Source organism: Protopterus annectens, chromosome 17.part0 (assembly GCF_019279795.1).
Source record: "Protopterus annectens isolate FY-2018-M chromosome 17.part0, PAN1.0, whole genome shotgun sequence".
NCBI classification, from domain to species: domain Eukaryota; kingdom Metazoa; phylum Chordata; order Ceratodontiformes; family Protopteridae; genus Protopterus; species Protopterus annectens.
The window spans coordinates 739,200,777-739,220,648 of NC_056751.1; the positions used below are offsets into that span (position 1 = coordinate 739,200,777).

Below are 19,872 nucleotides of genomic sequence, written 5' to 3' on the forward strand. Positions count from 1 at the left end.
CAAGCAACCGCCTCTCCCCGTCTCACTTCCCACACTTACCTTGAAAACCTGTATGTTCGATATTGTGTACGTTCAACATTCAGGGCATATACAGCAAATGTTTGACATTCTGAACATTTCATCTTTTAAATCTAACCGATAACACACACACACATGCATATATACATTCAGATACACACAGACGCCCACACGCGCACACCCACACACACACACATATATATATATATATATATATATATATATATATGTGTGTGTATATATATATATATATATATATATATATATATATATATATGTGTGTGTGTATATATATGTGTGTGTGTGTATATATATATATATATATATATATATATATATATCTATACACACACACACACACACACATATATATATATATATATATATCTCTATATACACATATGTGCGTATGTATATATTTCTGAATGCATGTATGTGTATAGCATGTATGCATGTTTTTATATATGTATCAGTATGTATACTATTCCCCTAGTTAAATCTTGCAGGGGACTAAGGAGACTGATTGTGTGTGTGTGTGTGTGTGTGTGTGTGTGTGTGTGTGTGTGTGTGTGTGTGTGTGTGTGTGTGTGTGTGTGTGTGTGTGTGTGTCTGTGTGTGTCTGTCTATGTGTGTGTGTGTGTGCACGCAAACACGCTTCAATGCATGAGCTTTTTCCTTGGCCTGTGTAGTGACCCGTGCATTCCCCCTTGTGAGAACCTATCCAGTTCATTAGTGAGGATTGACTGTAGTGGGAGCACCACTTTCATGCACCTGGACATTCAGAATTTTTTATTCTGTCCTGACTGTGCCATATTAGTTGTTATCGATATCCAAGGCTTTAGCTGCATTGTACCGTTGCACATCCACATGGTATGATCAGTTGGCTGTGCACCTTTGAGATGAACAATTGTGTGAGATCCTCAGTCTGCACTGGAGATTCTGCCCTGGAGAGTGTCCTTCCAAGCACACAAACCACTCCCTTCCTCTGAAGCAAGACTGTCAAATTCATATGGCAGTGAGGGCTGTAGGAAGGACTAGCATAATCCTCCATGGACTACAGCCTTCAAAACAAAAAGAAAAGCTGTCAGTATAACTAGGAATAGAGTATAGCAATTTCCCCCACCTAGAATTCTGCTGGCTCGAGCCCCAAATGCCTTTGAGTTTTTGAGATCCTTGTATGAAGAGAAGTGAGCAGCCTAATTCTGGTAATTTTCTCTCTTCTGTGTACGTGAGGCAGTATTTCGACAAGACTACAAATATTAAGCATGTACTTCCTACTACCAGGTTTTTTTTAGTAACTTAATTTCTCTCTATTCTGTTCACATTAGCTGTTGTATGATAATTTGTATTGGATGAGCAAGTTTCACAAGGATCTTTTGAAGGAATGCCCAACAGTGTAGTCTGTTTATAAATAATGAGAACTGTAATTGATTTGGTGCATGTATGTATATAGGAACTTTCACTGTTGTTCTTTCTTTTAGTGGTATCAAAATTGAGGTGAAACTCGGTCGTTCGGAGAGCCTAAAAGGGCGGGAGGAGCTGAGGAGATCTCGGAAGGGAGACAATGTGCCACGGTCGAGGAGTGACGTCGATATGGATGCTGCTGCAGAAGCCAACAGACTGCACCAGTCTGCATCATCATCTGCTTCAAGCCTGTCTACAAGGTAAATGATATAATCGGCAGAGGATGGCAGCTGTGACCAGTGGTGTTTGTACTTTTAATTTTATATCAGCACATGTCCAGACATGATTTAGTGAACATAGCACACACATTTTATTTTCAGGTGCTTCCTCTTAGACTGGTTCTGTGCCTCTTCTTCATTACTTGCTCTATTTCACTTGCTGTATTCAGAATTTTAAGTTTTGTCATGTGAGTGCCATGGATTATACCCAAGTGCAGACTTCATTGTAGATTTAACTCCTTTGGCACTAGTTACAGTTATGTGACATCAATGCCATGGTCAGCAAACCCAGACCAGTGAGTAGAGCTGAAAACTGCCGTTAAGTAGCCATGATTTCCCAGCGCTTGTTATCACACTGGGTGTTGTTGAATGGAGTTTCTGGTAACTTTTCTGTGGATTTACATTCTGTAGCTGTATGACATGGTCTTTCTCATTTTTCCCTATTCACAGGCACTGGCTTTAGTGGCTAAAGGTGGATGCAGTAAACTCAGTTGCAGTGTCCTGTTCCAGCTTCACCAGCAACCCAAGCCTGCTTCTGCTTAGCTGGGCAGTAGCAGTGCCACTGAGTTAATATTTTTCTTTATTATTATAAATATTAAGCATTCCTCGTGCATGGTGCACATAATTTCACCTGGTTGTTGCCTTATTTTTCTTTATTATTATAAATATTAAGCATTCCTCGTGCATGGTGCACATAATTTCACCTGGTTGTTGCCTTATTTTTCTTTATTATTATAAAGATTAAGCATTCCTCGTGCATGGTGCACATAATTTCACCTGGTTGTTGCCTTATTTTTCTTTATTATTATAAATATTAAGCATTCCTTGTGCATGGTGCACATAATTTCACCTGGTTGTTGCCTTATTTTTCTTTATTATTATAAAGATTAAGCATTCCTCGTGCATGGTGCACATAATTTCACCTGGTTGTTGCCTTATTTTTCTTTATTATTATAAAGATTAAGCATTCCTCGTGCATGGTGCACATAATTTCACCTGGTTGTTGCCTTATTTTTCTTTATTATTATAAATATTAAGCATTCCTCGTGCATGGTGCACATAATTTCACCTGGTTGTTGCCTTATTTTTCTTTATTATTATAAATATTAAGCATTCCTCGTGCATGGTGCACATAATTTCACCTGGTTGTTGCCTTATTTTTCTTTATTATTATAAATATTAAGCATTCCTCGTGCATGGTGCACATAATTTCACCTGGTTGTTGCCTTATTTTTCTTTATTATTATAAATATTAAGCATTCCTCGTGCATGGTGCACATAATTTCACCTGGTTGTTGCCTTATTTTTCTTTATTATTATAAATATTAAGCATTCCTCGTGCATGGTGCACATAATTTCACCTGGTTGTTGCCTTATTTTTCTTTATTATTATAAATATTAAGCATTCCTCGTGCATGGTGCACATAATTTCACCTGGTTGTTGCCTTATTTTTCTTTATTATTATAAATATTAAGCATTCCTCGTGCATGGTGCACATAATTTCACCTGGTTGTTGCCTTATATATGATTAGGTGATTGGGGTGTATTATTCTTACTGTTGTGCTTTGAGTACAACCTAATACCAAATGTTTCTGTAACTGTCCAAATTATTTCACCCTTTTTATCTTGGGGATCGTTACTACTGGCTTCCACTTGAATGGTCCCCCAGTTATATTTAGTCTGTCCTCTTCCCTGTGGCATTCCTAACCTCCCATCATTGCATACCATTGAATCCTCTTTTTCCCCTTGAAAACTACTTGTGGTCTGTTCTATTTTCTCTTCTGTTTCTTTGACCTTTATCTGGGCGCTTCCCATTTTCTAATTCTTGTTCCTGTCTAATTTTATATCTTATAATGATTCCTATCTCTGCTAATATTAACACTCGGCCAACTAATGTCCAAACATGCCTTTGTAGCCCTTAGGCCAACTGTTGTCCAAACATGCCTTTGTAGTCCTTCATCCCCTTAACCAGTTCAGCAAAAAGTTCTAATTTTATAGAGTACCTTCCTTCCCAGATAGCTTATAAATCAAGTGCCTGTGTCTCTCTTATAGTTGTCTTAACGTCTGACATTCCCAGAAAATGTGATTGCATTCCTAAGCAGCTCTTCACTACATCTCCACCATGTCGCTTCTACTCTTGGTATTGTTTTGTGTGTTCTTTTTTGGATGTAGAAGTGTTTACGTAAACACTTCCAAACAAAGATTTGAACTTTTCTGGAGCTCATTGTTTTTTCAGGTATTTTACAAATCACAGCCCACTCCTTCTCTTTAGTCTGTACCCTAGGTGATTCTTCCAGTTCATTCTGTGCTTCCATTTTACCCATCTATCTTTAAACAAGGCTGTGTAAATTCTTTACACTTTTCCCATTTTACTAATTTCTCTTAATCTAATTTTTACTTGATAATATGTATTAACTCAGGTTTTTCTGCTTTCTTATCCTTTAACATTTTTTCATACTTTACTAGGGTGTCATACATCTGTATGTAGTGCCAAATTTATGGTATACCAATCTAGTATTTCTCACATAGCTCCCGCCAGTCTAGTCATTTTTCCTGTATAGGTCCATAGGCAAAAACTAGCCTAGCTGTCCTTGTGGGACATTTTAACCTTGTCATTTTCTCTTTTTGTACTCAGAATAATCTTTCCCATTTGGTATTGACTGGCCTTACCCATCCCATGGTTGATAATTATATATTACCCCTAATGAGAATAACTGGAATCATGCCATAGATAATTGGAGGGGACCTATGTGAGGGATAAATCATTTAGGAGATGTCTGACCATTATTAGTACTGGGACAGTCCTGGGGTAAATTTTCTGTTTCACATCCATAGATTTAAATTGTGCTTGAATATGGACAGAGATGAACTTTGTTTTATGTAGATAAGTGGGTCTGTTCCATAGCAGCCGTATCCTATGCAATATGTACCTCTCTTTCCAGACCATTTTGTTAATGTTGCAGAAAAAGTTTAGATCCATAGACAGAGTATTTCTGATGCTGTTTGATTTGTTGATGTGTAGTAAATCCTTCAGTAATGGGTTGGAGGATGCCTTGCATGCCAGACACATATGACCTCCTAGCAGTCTGTAAGATACAGAGTGTAGTGACCAGGCTTTGAGTCTGTCCATGTAGGAAATGTTGTTTAGACCTTGTATCCTTTTATTAAGGTATTCTTTGGACATTCCAGTTGTTGTGTGTGTCTGGGCAGATCCACATCAAAGGGAGCATTATATTCAGTGATTTGCTTAATGGGGGCTGAGTGAAGGAAAACAATGACACACCTAGCTCTAGACACAATCCCTTTGTTTATAATCTGTATAATATAAAAGGACGTTCCTACAGTAATAGACATGTGTTGGTCAAACATTACTTCACTGTCCACCTAAGTTCCCAAATCTCAAATAACTGGGTCAATTCTTAGGAGCATATTGTCAATTTGGTAGTTCCCTAAGGTAGATGGCTTCCCAAAAGATACAGTAATGCATTTTTTTGGCATTTAGTTTCGATCCATGATTTTGGCAACAGTTATTTATTTGGGACAAACCTTCTTGCAGGATGGCTAAGTCATTTGGGATTCAGTGACTGCTCCTTGCTTGCAGTCATCTGCTGGCTTAGTCAGCCTGAGCCTTTTGGTATGCCAAACAGGAGAGGTCCCAGCACAGAATGTCAGGGAACTCCACTGGTGACTGGTTTGTCTGTGGCAGTAACTTTCCCTGTTTTGATCTTTATACTATATATTTCATCCCAAAAGTAGAAGAGCCTTCAACCATTTTTCAGTTGTTGAAGTATTTATTGTCCAGGGTTGTTTTCATAATTGGCCCTTCCACCTTCCCAACATTTTTCAGTTGTTGAGGTATTTATTGTCCGGGATTGTTTTCATAATAGACCCTTCCACCTTCCCAACATTTTTCAGTTGTTGAGGTATTTATTGTCCGGGATTGTTTTCATAGTAGGCCCTTCCACTTTCCCAACATTTTAGAGTTGTTGAGGTAGTTTTCGTAGTAGGCCACACCTCAGACTGCTACTACTTATATTATTTGAATCTTAAATTACTTTTTATTATTTCATATAGCTCTTCTAGTTAGATGTTACCCCCCCCCAACCTCCTCCTCCTATTGGTAAAATCATTTTCTGCCATTTTACTCTTGAGACCTTGCCATTCCAGATATGTTTCATCATCTCTTCCCATTCTCTCCCAGTCCCTGTTCACCGGGTCTTATACAGATGCTTGTATACAAAACCAAAGGAGCTGTAAACATTTTTATTGCATGTATTCTGCGTTAGTATGTCATGCAGAACCATTTGCCATTTCCTAAGTAGAGTCTGAATCTTAAACATTACCTGCTCCCATGCTTCCTTTGGGAGATTTTTACCAAACTCACTTAATATGTTAAATAAGTTGTAAGTGTCTCTTCCTGGGTTAGTGACGGTGGCAGCTTATGCCATCGCACTCCAGGAATGCAGCCCCCCAGCGGTGAAGAAAAGAACATTTAAAAAATAAAATATTTATACATTTTTTCTCCGTTTACTGGCGTGCTGCAGTGCTTTGCTTAGCTGCGAGTCCGACTGACTCCGCAAAGTCCTGGAACTCGAACTGCACATGCTCGGCAAGTTCCGTTTTTTTTTTTTTTTTTTTTTTAATTAGTTTCTGTAAATCTGGACTGCTGTAAAAGTAGTCCAGATTAATCAGCGAAGGCATCAGTGTGATGCCCAGAAGTCTGTGCGGTTTAACTGCATAGTGAAGTAGAAGGGGATCAGACTGCCACATCCGCAGTCACATATGTGACATGGACGGCTGGATGGCTACAGATTGGTTCTCGCTCTCTTCCCAAAAAAGAGAGTGAGAAACAGTCAGTAATAGCACAGTAATTGTTGAAGTCCATCATTTTGTCCTTGTACTGTGGTATCATTCTGGGCTATGGCAGAATGCTACTCAGGGCCAGGGTCATACCTGCCTGGGCTACAAGATTGGAGAGCTCTTCCATGTCTCTCTTCATGTAGTCCAGGGAGGTACGTCTCAGGTCATTCACACCAACATGGACAATGACAGAGTCATATTTGTACTTGTTGTGGAGTGACCTGAGTGTGTGGAGTGACCTGAGTGCGTGGGTTATGTGGCGGATCCTGGCACCCGACAGGCAGCTGACAGTAACCTTCTCCTTGTTTAGCCTGGTGAGTGGGACATCAGTGTGCCTGACTATAGAGTCACCTATGACTAGTGTGTTGGGGTATGTTGTTTTGCCTTATTGGCTGTGGTTGAGTGGCACACTGAGTCTGTGGGCTGTGTCTCATTTGGGTTGTGTTGGGGGATGGAGGTTGCCTACGTTTCTGCTTTGGAGGTCTCTGTTGCTTAGACAGATTATTATTGAGAGCCTCCGCGAATGTTTTTGTGCTACTATGTGCGGATTTTGGTGGTGTAGATTTAGTGCGACTATGTGATGAGTGTGGTGTGGTGCAAATGTTTACCTTCTCCTCATGACTGTCAAGTTCAGTCTTGGTTGGAGAGAGCTTTACCTCTAGTTTGGCTAGATAAGTGCATCTCTCACAGGTTGTAGTGTTGGGTGGCAGGAGGAGAGGGTTGTCTGTGTACATGAGGCAATTTCTACATTGCCTCAAGATGCCCAGATTCATCAGATAGACAGGAGAGGACACTGGGAGCTGACCCTTGAACATGCCTGAATAAAAAACTGTTTTCCTCTAGATAAGTGAGGGAAGTGAGTACAAGAGCTGTTTTTTTCTAAGCAGGTGAGAAAAGTAAGTACAAAAACTGTTTTCTCTAGGTAATGAGGAAGATTGAGTGCTATAGTAATTAGTAGCTTATTTAGTGCTTACAAGTTCTGAGCAAGTGCTGAGCATGAATAAGCAAATTTAAGTGCTAAAACTAAGAATCTGTATCTGTACTAGACGAGTTACAGGACAGAAACAAGTGCAAATGCAGGCTTTCAAATCAGAAAGTTGAGAGAGATGGAAGAGATTGCTCAAACGGCCAATAACTACAATTTCTGGGTCAGAACCACTCCTTATGTGGTAGACAGGTTACCTAGTGCTTACCACTCCCACTGATAAGCTAGAAGGCTTCCCTCCAACACAGAAAGGCTTGGGGGGCTCAGAAGCTTACATACAGTCCTGGATACAGCAAATCTGTATCTGGAACACTGGTTACAGGAAAGGTAGGAAACAGGCTTACAGTTTTGTTTTTTGTTTTTTTTTTTTACAGAAAAGTAGCAATAACAGTAGTAAAAACAGTTCACATGCAGTGCAATCTAGCACACTTGAGTATGTAGCAATATTAGACCAAACACAGTTTAAAAATGCAATTAAATTATAAAGGACTAAAAGCAAGTGCAGAAAGAGTTTATTAGGTAGAATGTGGTAAAGAGATGGGACTGGGGGAGTGTCCCAGATCAAATCTACAGTGGGGCGGGGAACTGCAAAAGCCACCAAATTTAAACTACAAACCAAAAGTAGGGAAGGTGGGTGAGACAAAACTGTTTCAACAGAGATCTAAGCAACAACTAACAGTACAAACTCTAAAACCCAAAAAATATACTCAGCTCTGTATATTTGCAGATCAGTCTCTCAGAACATTGAGACAACAGTTTCAACAGAGATCTAAGCAACAATTAACAAACTCTATAACCAAAAAAATATACTCAGCTCTGTATATTTGCAGATAGTTTGGAAGGCAGTCTTTCAGAACACAGGTTCCAGCAATTAAAAAAAAATGCTGTAGTTCTGTGTGGTTTTCACCTGAGACTATTAGATGTCTGAGTACATCACTATGTTAGTATAACCTTGGTCTCTAGACAAGTTGTTGATGAGGAGAGAAAGCAATATGGGTTCTATAGTATACCAGTATCTAGGTAGCATTAATGACATTCCTTCTTATTGGAGTTTACTTTGAAAATCCTGTCCGTAAGGTCACTAGTGAACCATATTAGTGTATGAATGCCAGAGTTAAGTCTTTTCAGTTTATCCAGAGGTAATGAGTGATTACGTGTTTCCAATGCCCTGGTTTGTTGTATAAAGAGGCCTGCTGTAAGTAGTCCGTTGTCCATGTAGCTAAACATGGAGTCATTTACTACATGTAAGGCAGTAATGTTGTTGAAAGCATTGTGGAATCTGTTTATCACAAAGCAGGCCATATTTATTGATCAGCTTCAATAGTTGTTTATAGTCCAACCTTTCTACCTGTGGGTAGAAGTTTGCAGTAGGTAGATAGCATTTATATGTTTTAGGACAGCTGGTCTTTGGTAGGGTGGATATGTGTTTGAAGTTGGAAGTGAGGCTTAATTTCAAAATATATTTGTGTGGTTTAGCAGTGGGTATTGAGACATTTTAAGGAATGTAAGGTGCAGCATAGTAAATGAGGCTCCTTATTTTGAGATTGTTGCTTGCCATTTTTTTAACAACTTTATTATTATTTTTTTTTTTTTTTATAACAGAAAGTGACTAAATTTATGAGGCATCTATCAGAGCTTGAGAAGCTACAGTTAATCTGTCTGCCTTTGTGCTTAAGTACAAAGTCTGAGGCACAGTATCTGCCATAGTCCACAGTAGTTTTATACTTTACTTAGTCTTGCCATATCATCACTTAGGTTTTCTTGGAACCTTTACACTTGTTTAACCAGATTAAAGAGACAGTGTTTATTTTACTTATAGTTTGTTGACTATGTTAGTCGCACTCTGTCAGTGGCCTCCTTGTAGGGAAGCTCACGGTGGTATTCATACTGGCTGGTGGAAATTTGGCAAAGGTATCAAGGAAATACATAATGCCGTGGTGGTACAGCGGTAGTGTTGTTGCCTCACAGCAATAGGATGTTCTTCGTGTTTCACTGTTGCAGTCATTACATTTGGGTAATCTGCTGGCAGGTTGCCCTCAGTCGGCCTGAATTCCAAAGTCTTAGGTCCTGAGTCGGTTGCTGTCTCCTCTTCCATGATGTCAGGTCATCAGGGGTGTAAAACAAGCAGCCAACGCCATTTTCTTTAGTCTTTCTTGCCGCACGGTGCCTGAAGCAGAAGCAGTTCGCAAGTGCCGGTCGGCCGACTCCTGAAATTTTCGAGTTTCAGAACCGAAGTCTTCACTAAAGCTAAGTACCCCGTTGGGGAAACTTTTTTCTTGCTCCATACCTCAGAAAAAGTTAATAATTGTATTACCTGTGGGAAGCAAATACCTCATAAGGATTTCCATTTATACTGTATTCCCTGCCTAGGCCGTGATCACAATGTGCCTGGCTGTCGGTTTTGTGCTAGATTTAACCAACGCACTATTAAGCGTCGGTATAGTTTTGCCTCAAAATATTTTGGAGACAGATTTAACTACCCTGAAATGTCGTCGGATAGCAATCCGACTACCGGAGTACACAAAAAACGCAAAGAAAAGGACAGAGACAGACTGTCGAGGTCCAAAACCGACGGCGAAGCTTCTCCTAAGTCAGTCGCCGGTTCGCCGGTACTCAGTGAGGCGCTTTCACAATCCCTGATACCCACTACTTTTGAGTCGCAGGCCCCTACCCGGGACCCATGTGGAGTCCGGCACGCCACGAGATACTCAAAGTATTGTATCCACGGATGTCTCTTCCCTCAGATGGGTCCGGAGCCGCTGAGCAGGCTCCGGCTTCTGAGGGTGTATTCAGGCCTCAACATTTTTATATAAAACTGACAACAGCTGCAAAACCAAAGACAAAAGCAACTTCTAAAGCTAAAAAACTGATGCATGAGCCACGTGCGCAGGCTTCTATGCCTAAAAAACAGATGATCAAAATGGCCGAAGACCTTATTACCTTGATCAGGGGTTCCCAACCCCCTCCTGATAAGATGCCTAGGCAAGACACTGATTATGAATCTTCAGATCCGGTTTCTATTTCTTCTGATTCCTCTTCTGATCAGGAATTATCTATACCTCCCTATGAGGCTTCTCATGCAGCTGAATCTATCCCATCTGCATCACCTCCTGAGGATTATTCATTTGGAGAAACCTTGCATACTTTGAGGGAGCATTTTCACTGGGAGAGTCAAGATTTCTCAGAATCAAAAAAGAGGCTCAGGGATTTCCTTCTTTTCCCTCAGCACAGGCCTTTAGCCGTACCCCCTGTTTTAGACATTGTGGATGATGTGTTTTCGGAGTCAAGCTTGACTCCTTACATCTGGCTCCCAGCAAGCCTGACAGATATTACAGGGTTTCTGACTCGCACAAATTTTTATTTAGAAACCCTGCTGCTGACCCTGAAACTGTTTCACAGGGTCCAAAGGGAGTTAAGGCCTCACAACAAAAAATCCTACCCCCTCTGACAGAGATTCAAGAGCACTGGATAGATGGGGAAAGAAGGTTTATACCTCTGCAACCTTGGCAATTAGGACCTTAAACTGCCAGTTTCATATGCTCAAGTATCAACATGTTATGGGATTGCTGAAACAGAAAATGATGTTGATTTCTGAATGTGCCGAAAATAAATAATTGCAGGAATTATTGCATGCAGCTGAACAAGTTGGAAAGCATACTTTGCAATGTGGTTTTGATTCCTTAGAGGCCTCCTGCAGGGCCGCATTTACTGGATCTGTGATTAGGAGGCATGCCTGGCTAAAAGTGCAAAATTTGCTTGATGTTAAAGCTAAATTACTGGATGCACCTTTACAGCATGATACTCTGTTTGGTATTAAGGCAGAAGAGGTTTTAAAGAAAATGGAAGACAAAGTTAAGTCTATGCAAACTGTAAAAGACTTCTTACAAGTGCAGCCACCGAGTTTCAGTAGACACTGGCCTACAAAAAATTGGTCCTTTCCTGTGTCCGACAGAGCTCAAAGGGGCAAATCCAGATGCCCTAAAAGTTCTAGATACCAGGCACAAGATTCTTGCAGGTCAAAGCAATGGAGTGCTTCTACCTCCAAATCTGGAGGAGATAAAGCGCAACCCTACAGAAAACAGTCCCAATGACTTCCCTCTGCCTTCACCAAGCACTTACCTTTTGGCAGCACCCTTAGGGGGAAAATTAGCACTTTTTGCTCAAAATTGGCAGTTAATAACCTAGGACAAGTGGGTGCTAAACATAGTATCACATGGATACAGATTCCATTTCCATACTATGCCAATGGCAAACGGTTGGCCAGATTTGCCAAAAAATCAATAGGCAGAGGCATAGAAACAGATTACGTCCCTCATGGGTATGGGGGCTGTTCAGCCAGTACCAGAACAGGAAAAAGGACAAGGTTTTTACTCAAGACTGTTCTTGGTACCCAGAAGGGACAAGGCCTGGCGGCCAATACTGGATTTTTCAAATTTGAACACATTCTTGGACATTCCAAAATTCAAAATGCTGACTTTGCAGCAGCTTCTGCCCATGCTGGGCAAGAATGCTTGGCTGGTGACATTAGACCTAAAAGAGGCATACCTGCATGTCCCAATAAGGGAATCGTGCAGAAGATACCTCCGTTTCAAGGCTGGCTTAATGCATTACCAATTCTGTGCACTGCCCCTTGGCTTATCTACTGCGCCCAGGGTCTTTACAAATTGCCTGGCACCAGTAATTGTTTTTTGCAGACAAAGAAGTATACAAATATATCTTTACTTGGACGACTGTCTCAGTCAAGCAGAGAACAAGGACATTCTTCTTCAGCACCTGGCGTTTGTGAAAAGGCTTCTAAGATGCCTAGGGTACACAATAAATGAAAATAAATCACAACTGGTACCCTCTCAAAAGATAACATTCCTGGGTGCAAGCTTGAATACAACTGCCCAGATGGCTTTCTTCACACCAGACAAACAAAGGCAACTGACTACTTCAAACTGATGGCAACAAAAACCCGGTTATCTGCAAGACAAACTCTACAGGCTTTGGGGTTCATGGCATCCTGCATCCTACTGATTCCATATGCAAGACTGCATATGAGGAAACTTCAGTGGTACCTAAAAAGTTTATTGAGTCAACATTGTCACAGTCTGGAAACAACGATTCCTCTCATTCCCTGCCCACAACAGGAGTTTCTATGGTGGGCAAAGTCATGTCACCAAAACATGGGACAGGCCTTCACTCTACCCCTTGCCAGGCAAACCTTAACAACAGACACATCAGATTATGCATGGGGGGCCCACCTGGTGGGAAGATGCATTCAGGGCATATGGACCCCAAAACAAATGCATCTACATAGGTTCATACTAGGCTATCTGCCCTAGGGCATTTATAAGCCTAGCCAGAGTGTGTTTGGCTTTCGCCACCCATTTTAAATTAATTTTGCTATGCCCTTTTTCGAGGTTAGTATACTGTGCCTCTGTCTAACAGTGACACAGAAGTGATACCCGGGGTAAACCTACGATCTCCCATCCACTCATCAAGATTCCTCTTGAAGAGAGTCAATGAGGGACTCTGCCTAACCTGGACTGGGATTTTATTCCAGAGTGAAGGGAGCCTTTGGGTTATGAATCTGTCCCTCCAGCATGTCCTATTTATTTCAGTGCTGAGGTTCAAGTCTCTCGAGCGCGTGGCTCGATGGGATTTGGATTTTCTGAGGTGCAGCATGTCCATTAATTCCGGGTTGGACATTGCTTTATACGTCAGGCACAGATCGCCTCTGACCAGATGGTATGCCACTGAGTAGAGCTGGAGTTTCTTTAACCGGGCAGCATACGGCATCTGTTTGAGCCCTTTGATCCTCTTGGTGAGGTACGTTTGGGGTCTTTCCAGTTGCTGCAGGTGTCTGGTAAGGTACATCCCAAAAGGGGCATTGTACTCAATTATGGGCCTGATGAGGGATGAGTAAAGAGGCACAATGACCTCCCCTGATCTAGATGTGAATCCCTTCATGATTAGGTGGGCTATATAAAATGTTTTTCTAACCACTTTGGCCATGTGGTTGTCAAATGAGAGATTGCTATCAACTTGGGTCCCCAGGTCCCTAATTACTTCTTCTGTACTTAATGCATTACTACCTGTGTGGTAATTTGTGGGCGATTTGTTTTTGCCAAAGAGGATGACTATACACTTTTTGGCGTTTAGCTTGAGGCCATGGCACTGGCACCAGTTGTCTGTTTCTATGAGGCCCTTTTGGAGGATGCTTGTGTCGGCTGGAGAGTCGATTATGGCACTCAGTTTGCAGTCATCTGCGAACTTGGTCAGCCACAGGCCTTCCGTGTTGGCCTGTACCTCCGAGAAATATATACCGAACAAGAGAGGTCCCAGGACTGAGCCTTGTGGGATGCCACTTGTAACTGGTTTGGAGTCTGACATGGCTCCAGCAGTTCTAACCATGTGGGTTCTGTCCTTGAGCCAGTTTGCAACCCATCTAGTGACATAGGGGTTTATATTTAGGCTGGTGAGCTTATCTATAATGCCCGAGTGGGGTATTGTATCGAAGGCTTTTGCGAGGTCCAGGTAGGCTGTGTGGACCACCTTCCCCTGGTCAATGGCCTTGGTGACTGTTTCAAAGAAATCGACCAGGTTTAAGAGGCAGGATCTGCCCTTAACAAAGCCGAACTGGGTAGGATCCAGTGTCTGTAGGTCCCCAATGTCTTTATTTATGAGGTCCATGATGATCCTTTCCATAGCTTTGCAGACCAAGCTAGTCAGGCTTATGGGGCGATAGTTTCCAGGATCCGTTGAGGCACCACCTTTGTGAAGAGGGACCACTGTTGCTGTACGCCACTCTTTGGGTACATATCCTGTAGTAAGGCTGAGATTGAACAGTAGTTTTATGTTTGGGTTTAGCTCTTCTTGGAGTTCATGTAGGATGCAGCCCGGGACACCGTCTGTTCCCATTGATGCTGTGTTTTTTGCTTTGGAGAGGGTGGCTCTTACCTGAGCATCTGAGATGTCAGGGGGGCAGCACTCTGCTGGGATAGATATTTGCCATTTTGATGGGGAGGGGGGAGAAGTTTGCGCTGAACCTGTCAGCTAGAATGTTGGCAATGTCTGTGGGTTCGGTGTATTTTTTGTCATTTTGGACTAATTCTGAGCATATCTGGGAATTCCCACCCAGGTTCCTAACATAACTAAAGAAAGCCTTGTGATTATCCTTAGTGTCCTGTGCAATTTTTCTCTCGAAGCTGGCCTTAGACGATTTTATGAGTTCCCATAGTTTTTTGCTAATACTGATCAGAGATGCCTTCCCTTATCAACCATGTCAACCAAAAAAGAGATGTTTGCTGTTCAAAATGCCCTGACAGCCTTCAAGGGCTTGCTTCATCCAGGACAACTACTGATAAAGACAGACAACACCACGGTTATGTGGTATATAAACAAACAGAGGGGCACGCACTCATACCCCCTTTGCAGACTAGCCATGACATTGTGGGACACAGCTTTGACTTACCAAGTACATCTTCAAGCTCAATTCCTGCCAGGTAAACAAAATACTCTAGCAGACGGTTTAAGCAGAAACCTTATGGACCCTCACGAGTGGAAACTAGATCCACAAGTTTTCAGCATGATAACAAAGAAATGGGGGAGCCCGGACATAGATCTATTTGCCTCTCCTCAAAATTATCAATTGAAAAGATTCTGCACAAGGACTTATCACAGACAAGCATGGAAAGTGGACGCCCTATCCTTCAGTTGGAAAAAACTATCAGTTTACGCCTTTCCTCCTCTGCCTCTTCTTCCCAAGGTCCTCCTAAAAGTCAGACAAGAGAAACCAAAGATGATACTAATTGCCCTCGACTAGCCCCGCCAATACTGGTACCCAATCCTAAGGAACTTGTCTCAATACCCAGCTTGGACCTTACCTCAAAGACCTCAATTACTGTCCCAGCAAAACAATCAGATCCAAACACTGAACCTGGCAGCATGGCTGATCATGTAGTTATGCAAATAACACCTCTCAGTAAAGCTGTGATGGATGTCATTTTGGAAGCCAGAAGGCCTAGTACTAGAAATTCTTATGCTGATAAATGGAAGAGATTCTGTGCTTGGAATCGAGCACAAGGAACTGATACAGCAGAACCAAATATTCCTCCGATATTACAATACTTGACTGAGATGCTTGACAAAGGCCTATCTTTCTCATCAATAAAAATCCATGCCTCTGCCATTTCGGCTCATTACAATACAGAGCCACCAATCTTTTCTCATCCTTTACTAAAGCGGTATCTTAGAGTAGCCAAAAATTGAAGGCCTCTCAGAAGATCACCAATACCCTGCATTGGACCTCAATTATGTGTTGGAAAAGCTCACCCTGCCTCCATTTGAACCAGCTGCTACTGCAGATATAAAGTTCTTATCATGGAAAACAGCTCTGCTCCTAGCAATTACTTCAGCAAGAAGAGTCTCAGAGCTGCAGGCCCTCATGGCTGTGGAGCCTTTTATCATATTTTACCCAGACAGAGTGTCTCTGTGGACCAATCCTTCATATATGCCTAAGGTGGTTTCCAGTGTAGCTCTTAACCAAACTATTCATCTTCTAACCTTTTATCCAAATCCGCAGAGCAAGGGGGAGAGAATTCTGCATTCCTTGGACGTACACAGACAGCTAAGATTCTACTTGAGCAGGACTAAAGCTCTAAGAAAAACTGAGCAATTACTAGTGACATATGCTGCAGGATCAGAAGGAAAGGCTATTTCAAAGCAGACTATTTCAAAGTGGATAAGCCACTGCATTTGTTTCTGCTACTTACACCATGGTAAACCTGTGCCGAAGGGCATTACGTCTCATTCCACCAGAGCTGCAGCTACATCAGCAGTCTTTCTCAGAGGAGTACCAACCAAAGACATTCTAGAGGCTGCTACTTGAGTTCTGTTCACACCTTTACAAAGCATTATCATTTGCCTCTCTACTCTAAGTCCAGGGCAGGCTTTGCCACTGCAGTTCTGCAAGGCCTTATAACCACACCTAATGCTGTTTAGCTCCAGCCTCCCATCCATAGCTTTGGGATTCTACCTAAATGTAATGACTGCAACAGTGAAACACGAAGAACATAGTACAGTTGTGTACACTTACCGTAAATGTAGATGTTCGAGTGTATTCACTGTTGCAGTCCAGGTGACCCGCCGTCTCCCTTTCATTCTGGAGTTTATCTTTCCTTCTCTATCTTCTGCAACCTATGTGGTGTATTTGCTTTTAGATGAAGGTAAAGTTTGTATTGATGCATGTATATATATATATATATATATATATATATATATATATAGAGTTCTGCTACCTTTTTGGGGGCACCTGACATCTGGGGCAAGAAAAACTAAAGAAAATGGCGTCAGCTGCTTGTTTTATACCCCTGACGACCTGACATCATGGAAGAGGAGACAGCAACCGACGCAGGACCCAAGACTTTGGAATTCAGGCCGACTGAGGGCAACCTGCCAGCAGATTACCCAAATGTAATGACTGCAACAGTGAATACACTCGAACATCTACATTTATGGTAAGTGTACACAACTGTACTTTCTCCTGTTCGATTCACGGCTGGAGTGCCTTCTGTGTGGAGTCTGCATGTCATCCCTGCGGTCGAGTGGCCTCCGAAAGACATGCGTGAATGGGCATGCCTTCACTGAAGGTTGGTCATCGGTCTGGCAACTCGGCACCATAAAAATCGACTGCCAATCATTAGTGAACCTGAGTTCTGTTGTGGCGACCCCTAACCGGGAAAACCGAAAAGACAAACAACAACATCAAGGAAATAAAAGAAAATGTGCTAGAGGTTGGTGGCTTGCTTTCAGAGACTTTACATCAGCTTATTACTGCAGCATTCCCATGTACGTGACTAGTTTGTTCTGTGTCTGATGCTGTGGATCATTTGTCTGCACCCGAGGGAGATTCTTCCGCTGTGTTTGGTTAGAATGGTGCTGCAGAACTGGTGGAAATGCTTCCACAAAGTTAATGAGTGAAACTGTTGAAAGGATTTATGCTTCGGTAGCTGCAGCAGTGCATAGCTCTCAACCTTCCATCTCCAGAATGAGGACCACTAGCCCTCATAATGTGGAATATATATTAACAACTTAACTTTAACTAGTAATGTCATAGGATGATTAAAACATGCTGTTTTTTCTTATAAGAATGATCTTTTAAGGAATTATATGATTCATTTCTATTTACCATGTATATCAGTTAAAAACATTCCTCACACTGAATGTGTAACAGATCCTTTTAGTTTGGAACTTTGAGGAACATGAACTTTTTAACACCCGAAATGATGTACATTTCTTATAATGAGGTACACTTGAGAGCAATGCAGCAGTGGAGAAGAGGATGAAAGACAGGTATCATATTTCATTTAAAACTATAAAAATTATGTATTATTTTATGTGAGACTCGTTGGGAAAGCCTTTGGTATTTAAGATAACTGATTTGTTTAAATGATTTTAACTTGTTGATGACATTGTTACATCACAAATTGTTTGTGGTGTTCTGAATGAAACTTGTGAATTTACATAAGGATTTGTAATGTAGTAATTTCAGCCAGCCAGCCCCCGACCCTTAGCTTAAACCTCTATACAAGGACTGACCTGAGCACAATAATAATAATAATCAGCTGTTACTTCTGTGAATAACTGTAGTGGCCTGCAAAGTGGACCCTGTTTTTAATGCACCTCACCTGCACTGGGATTTCAGGCAAGGTGCACTGTAGCCTGACAATGGTCAGGCATCATGAATCCCAAGTACTGGCACTTAATGATTGACAGCTGTCCAAGATCTGAGGAATTACTTCTAACCACTGCCCAAATAAAGTTGAAGTTCATTGTTTAGCCATTGTTTAAATTCTTTAATTTTTGTAATGTATGATGCGATTCTAGAAGTTAGTGTTAATTGTCTAAAATCTAATTGAATCTTCAAAGTAAGAGCGTTATGATCTGAGAAAGAGCATGGGATTATTGAAAAGGATTAGATTTTAGAATAAAGATCCTGGGAAACATATATTTTATCTATTCTAGTCTGGGTTCCAAATCTATAATCTTGATGAGAAAATAGTAATGAGTTGCTTCATACAGAATTATTAAGTGTCGCAAAATTTTAATGCCTCAATCCATTTTTTAGGAGTTTTGCAGTTGATGATAAGCATGGGGATTTCTTATTTGTGGTTTCCGAAGTATCAGTGATGCAATTAAAATCTCCAGCTATTATTAAGTTGCCTTTAGATATCCTTGTTATTAAACTAAATGTCTCTTGACGGTTCCTACCACAATACCAGGAAACCAATATAAATTTGCTAATGTCTATATTCTATTACTAAATTTCAATATAATAGTTATAAGACCTTCATTATCTACATGTTTGTGTATAATTTTAGGGCTTAAGAGGACTTTTTTTCCATAAGGTTGTTACCTCTCGTCTTTGATTTATATGAGAAGGAAATAAGAGATATATTCACTTGGGTTCCATATCAATTTGTCATTTTTTTAAAATTAGTTTCCTGTTAAAATATTACTTGGGCTCTATTTAACTTTAGTTATTTTAATACATTAGATCTCTTATTTGGGTTATTTAAGCCATTAGTATTTAAAGATAATGTAAAATCCATTTCAAATTGTATTTAGACAAAGAATTGTTATAATGTTATTTTTAATAAATATGACTCCTCCTCTAATATTAGTTTTATAACTAGCATACATTCAACTATTTCTGTCAGCAATGTTTTCTTTAAAAAAGACAATGAAAAGAAACATGTCAGGCTTAATAAGACTAAATTTGAATTTAAGTACTAAGGCAACTGGTATAATTATGGTAGTGTATTTTCTGATTCGCTTTCAACATGGAATGAAAAGCATTTCCGGTCCAACAGATAAAAATATGTCTTTTGCACCAATCTTCCTAATTTTTTCCCCATTTTATCTGAGCTCCACAAATGAGTTGTAATTGTTGAAGAAGACTGTTGCGAGAATAAGGTAACTTATGACATTTTATTATTGGATTTAACAGAATTTAGTTTCCAACAGTCAACATTTAATCTAAGTAAATTTCCTATTTAAAAATTAAGGTGAGAAAAATATCATCTGTCATAACAGATGGTTATGTGTTTCTGAAACAATTTGTTCTATATCAACATGTCTTCTGTCGATTCTCGATTCTGTCAATATTCATTATAAATAGTAACTACCTTGCTTATATGTTTTTGTAAACATATTTGTGTATTATACTGTATTGATAGTAAACCAAATGACTTATGTTACATTATAAAAGGAACTACTTCCTTATCATTGCCATCATTTATTTCTGGGATACTTAGAATAATTTAATTGTTTCCCTTTCT

General features: G+C 40.6%; 1 protein-coding gene across 7 annotated transcripts in view; it reads left to right on the forward strand.

Annotated features, from left to right (window-relative positions):
• ARHGEF11 (Rho guanine nucleotide exchange factor 11) overlaps positions 1-19,872 on the forward strand; it is a 4,318,379-nt gene that overhangs the window by 3,059,370 nt on the left and 1,239,137 nt on the right. For all 7 annotated transcript variants that reach the window (XM_044059024.1, XM_044059020.1, XM_044059026.1 and 4 more), the window contains one exon: positions 1,500-1,682. In XM_044059024.1, the coding sequence (XP_043914959.1) occupies positions 1,500-1,682 (183 nt within the window). The remainder of the gene's footprint in view (positions 1-1,499; positions 1,683-19,872) is intronic.